We start from the raw sequence: 5137 nt of genomic DNA on the forward strand, positions 1-5137 counted from the left end.
TGTTGTCCTGCCGCTCAGCACGGAAGCGCTTGGATGCCAGGGCTTCCTCCTCACGCTGTAGCTCCTGCCGCTGCAACTCCCGGATGGCTGAGCGGATGCGCCGCCGCTCTGCCAGATCCGCTGTGACCTCCAACTGTGGGGCAAGCGGGGGTAAGAAGCAAATAACTTCAGCTGCCAGGGGCGGAGGGCGGGCACCAGCTGCCCACAGCTTGGCCTGGGCCACAATGAGTGGTCTGTCTCCACTCTCTCTGCCACATGTCTGTCACAAGCCTGCCCTCCCACCCATCCAGGGTCTCAGGGAGACCTGTCTTATGGAACCAGAGCTCTTGGACAGCCTATTGTGCACTATGGTTCACAGACTGGGCAGCCAGCAACTGCCCACCTGTGCCACGTGTCAAGCCAGGCACTTCTTCTTGAGACTCAACTCCTGTCGCTCAGAGTCTTTCATCAAATCCCCAAGAGCCAGGGAATCATTGCAGGAAGAAGGAAGCCACCCTATGGGGCCCTAAAAGTGTCCCTGGGGAAGGAAAGGTGGTTAGGGCAGATGGAGCCCACCCTGTGAGCAAGGAAGACTCCCATGTTCTAGCCCCAAAGCATTACAGTCTTGCTGGGAGTGGCAGCGTCATCCACATTGGACTGATGGGAAAACTGAGGCAGGGGCAGGTGCTCAGGAGTCCTAGTTTCTTGCTTAGCTGGGGTCTATTTTTTCCTGCCTATACTGGCCCAGTGCTATCCACCATCAAAGGGGCCGATGCTCAGAGTAGGAGGGTCAGTCCTTTAGATAATGGATATGCTTTAGGGTCTACCCAGGGCCCTTCAGAGGGCATCAATGTGGGACAGGTGCTCCTATCAGCTTCTTAGCCCTTCAATCCCTGGGAAATTGGAGATGGCTGGTTTAACCACTTACAGGAAAGGGCACCTTTTATGGACAGAGTCAGCCAATTTTGTTGCCTCCCCTACACCGCTATTGCTCATTCCCCCACCCTCCCAGCCCAGTCTCTGAGGCTCAAGAGAGAGAGAGGACTGGGGGCACCTGGGTGGCTCAGTCGGTTGAGCGTCCAACTTCCGCTCAGGTCATGATCTCACGGTTCGTGGGTTCAAGCCCCGTGTCAGGCTCTGTGCTGACAGCTCAGAGCCTGGAGCCTGTTTCAGATTCTGTGTCTCCCTCTCTCTCTGACCCTCCCCTGTTCACGCTGTCTCTATCTCTCTCTCAAAAATAAATAAAACATTTAAAAAAAGAGAGAGGGAGAGAGAGAGAGAAAGGACTGGCCCAGGGACCCCAGGAAGATAATGGCTCAGATAAATCTCCAGTGTGGGCCTGAGCCAGATGGGAGCAAGGACACGAAAGTGATTTCCTCTATCCCCACTCCCTAAATCATTCAGGAGTAGGGTCTAGAAACCCTCTACATCGTTTCTTTATAGCTCTTCCCTCATCATTCCTTCCTGCTCCAGGATGGGAGTCCAGGTTTCAGCAGGGTGCATGGGCTGGCCCAACTCTGCCATCACTGTCCTAGTCTGAAGAGTAGGGAGAGCCCTGGGGAACAGATCCCTCCATGGTTCCTTCAGGCTCCACATTGCTGAGGAGCTATGCTGAGGAGCTATGCTGAGGAGCTCCTCAGCTTGTTCCAGCTTCAGTACAGTCCTGGCTGGAGCATGTCCTTAACCTCTCTGTCTTGTTTTTCTCATCTGCCAAATAGAACAATGACTCCCACCTCAGGGTAGTGGGTGGGGATGGGGGCAGTGACTTGGGGTCCCCCTGAATTGCTGTATGTGCAGTAAACATCACCCCCTCCTTGGTTCCAGCCACTCAGTAGGAGGGAAAGGCAAGGGCAAATGAGTACAAGATATGAGATATCAGTAACATTGAGAACCTATCTAACAGATCCTGCACTGAGTCCCCAGTTTGTCCTAATCTCAAAGAAACCATAGGTACTTTATTACTCACATTTGACAAATGAGGAAACTGACTCAGTGGGGAGAAGTCATTTGCTCAAGGCCAAATGACCTGAGCCAGGATTTGAACCCAGGTTTCTCTGACTCCAGAGTCTGCCTTGGGCTGAAGATAGCTGTTGCTGGGGTCTGTCGGCCATGATGGGCACCTCAAGGACCCTAGCACACTATGTTAGGAACTTTCTCTAGTCTAGCCTAGAGATAGACTAGAGGGTAAAGAGGTTAAGAGATAAAATGACTAGCCCTTTGTCTCCTGGGTAACCCTTCCCAATGCCGTGGGTTCCAGAGATGGGGTTCTTGTCTCTGAAAACAGCCGGATATGGAAACTTGGCTACCTCCATAATCCCTAGGAGCCTCACTGTCCCCATCTGGAAAGTAGGAGTCCCTAGTTCCTGTCTGATACTCCCCCCAGGTGAATGGGCTGGGGCTGGGGGAAAGACAATCTCATTCCACTGGACAATCTCATCCCCCAGCATGACCCTTCCCCTTTGGGCCTGAAGGCAAAGGTCTGCCCACAGTAACCCTGCTGTGTGTCCTATGTTCCCTGCTCTCTCAGGCCCCACCGTTGTGTGCGGAGGGGGCTGTGGGAGGGAGGGAAGGAAGTACAAAGCACCATTGTCCACCAGAGGGAAGGGGAAGGGGATAGGGCGGTTTCCGAAACTGCCCAGTGAAATTCTCCCGGGAGGAAAGAGGGCGCTTCCTCCTCCTGGAGGGGGAGTGGGGGGGCCAGGTCTCCGGACCGTTCTGACCTCTCCATTGGAGAGAGGAGGCTAGGGTCTGACAGGCTCCGGTTCCGTCTGGGCCTCAGTCTCCCCACTAGCACAACACAGGAGGCTTTCTAGGCATTCGCTCAGTCCCTTGCGGAACTGGCCGGCAGTAGAGCGAGGCCTCGCCAGGGGGCGCTGAAGGCCAGCAGGCTCTGCAACCGCCCGCCCTCCCAGGGTGCGGCTCACGCCTCTCCCGGGGAGCCCAGCACTAGGCGCCCGGTCGGGAGCCAGACAGCATGTCTCCCGCTGCGGAGAAGAACACGAAGTTCACAGAACTTAAGCAGCTTCCCTAGTGAGCATTGGAGCCTGAACTTGAACCCTGGACCGAGGCGGAGGGCGTCTGGGTATGTGGCAGAGGGGCACGCGGCGTGCCTGTCCCCAAGTGCCCCCATTTCGCGCAGGCATCCCGCCTCGTCCACAGGAATGTGCGGGAGCGTAGGCCGGAAGCGGCTGCCCGGGTCCCCAATCGGCCTGAAGCTGGGGCGCCGGCCAGCTTTCCCTTATAAGGCCCGACCCCACGGGGAGGGGCCCGACTTGGGACGCCCAGTTCTTGCCACGAGGCCGGCGGGAGCGTCGGAGCGAAGTAATGGCGGGTGCGCGGTGGAGGAACCGGTCTGGGGGTGGGAAAGACTTTGGGAGGCTTTGCCGCCCCCCGTCGGGGGCAGCGGGCAGCGTGTAGTTAGTCCTTTCCCAGGGAGGAGGCGGGGCTGGGCTGACTACAGCTACCGCTCTGGCTTTTCCAGCACCCAAACTCTGCATGGGGTTAGGGAGTGGCGACTGGATAACCCTGAGCCTCAGAGTGGACTCCTAGAGATGGAGACCTGGTGGAGACCTGGCTTTCTCTCTGGAACGCTCGGCCTCCATTACCCCCATCTAACTTCCTGACTTGAGGGGGGAGGTCAAGCTAAGATGGTGGGAACCCTTGGAAAATGAATCCGGCACACAGCTGGCTGTGGCAGTGGCAGACACTCAGAGAGTCTAAGGTGCTGGTCTGACTGCCTTGGGTAGGTTATGGCAGCACTGGACACTGCCCAGTGATCTCTGCGTCCAGAAGAATGGCATGGGGGTGGGTAGGTCACTTGTCTTCTCCTAGGAAAGCTAAATCTTTAATCTCACCCCCCTTCGCTACCCACCCTCACAAGGGTCAAGGGCGGGGCTCTGGCCCCTCCAGTTCAGCAGCAACCTGCCCTTGATAGTGATCACACGCCTCCCCTTTTTTGTTGCCCTACAGCCTTTCAGTGCATGGAAATGGGGGTGGGGGACTATGATTAGATAGGACACTCAAGAAGGTAAGAAAAGAGTGGGCTCATCCTTCTTCCACCCTAAGATCTGGGCCCATGCCTCATTCCATCCCCATGCCACCTCTAGGAACTACATATATGTTTGCACACATCTCCTGCTCCCATTTTACAGGTAAAGAAACTGAGGCTCAGAGATGAAAAATGACAGACTAGAAGTCACAGAGCTTATAAGAGGCCCCAAAGCCTGTCTGTCTTTATGGGCTTTTCTCACCTTGACTTACCCAAGATACAGCCCTCTTTGGGGTTTGTTTGGATCCTGGCACACTATCTCCTGAGCAGAGTGCTCTCAGGGAGGTTATTTCACCTCTCTGAACCACAGTGCCCTCTTGGCTTTTGGAGCTGCTGTGACCATGCTGTGAGATGGTCTAGCACCCAGCCTGACCCCTACTGTGCCCTGGCATTTTTAATCATTGCTGCTACTATTATCATTGGGCCAGCCTCCAGGGGTGGACACTGCCCAGGTGGACACTGCTTGGGAGAGCAAATCTAGCCTCCCCACACCTGTGACTACACATGGGCGAGTCCTCAGAAGTTACTGTTTAAACAGGTGGTGGCAGTGGGGGGGCTGGGAGGGACTAGGCCTCAGCACCTGGCACGGACAGGCACATGCTACTGGGTCCTCTGCATCAGCCATGCATAACAGGTTTAGTTAGCCCTGTTCCCCTGAGCCTTCATCCTCCCTCCTCTCCTCTTGTCAGCTGAGAGGTACCCTGGACAGACTCTGCCTCTGACCTGGCTTGCCTGTCATCACAGCAGGGATGATAGGGCCACTTACCAGCTTCCGCAGGGCTCCCTCGTCCAGCCCGGCTAAGGCCTCATCCGCCATCACGATGGCCCCTAGCTCTGTTCGTCCCCTCCTGGTGAGATCCCCAATGCCCGTGGCACCTGACACCAGCTCAAGGAGTCTGCAGGGGACAGATATGAGTCAGGCCTACTGGGGCCTCTAGAAACCACAGCACTTGGGCCCTGTGCCTCAGTTTCTCTCTCTATCCCATGATGATCTGTTGGTGTACCATTGTTGCTACCTGTAACTGCTGGCTGGGGGTTGCTCTCTGCCCAAGGGTGGTATGTCGAAAAATTTAACAAACCAAGGGTGGAGTCCCTGGTTCTAGCACAGCT

The 5137-nt window shown here is 56.0% G+C and overlaps 1 protein-coding gene across 1 annotated transcript in view; it reads right to left on the reverse strand.

The window, feature by feature from the left end:
- SMTN (smoothelin) overlaps nt 1-4919 on the reverse strand; it is a 20519-nt gene extending 15600 nt beyond the window's left edge. The window contains exons 1-2 of the mRNA XM_077761579.1: nt 4794-4919; nt 1-133 (exon numbers count right to left, since the gene is read on the reverse strand). The exon at nt 1-133 is cut by the window's left edge and continues 9 nt beyond it. Coding sequence (XP_077617705.1) covers nt 1-133; nt 4794-4844 — 184 coding nt within the window. The 5' untranslated portion in view covers nt 4845-4919. The remainder of the gene's footprint in view (nt 134-4793) is intronic.
- Between the last annotated feature and the right edge of the window lie 218 nt (nt 4920-5137).

Source organism: Crocuta crocuta, unplaced genomic scaffold, assembly GCF_008692635.1.
Source record: "Crocuta crocuta isolate KB4526 unplaced genomic scaffold, BGI_CrCroc_1.0 scaffold348, whole genome shotgun sequence".
Classification (NCBI taxonomy): Eukaryota; Metazoa; Chordata; class Mammalia; order Carnivora; family Hyaenidae; genus Crocuta; species Crocuta crocuta.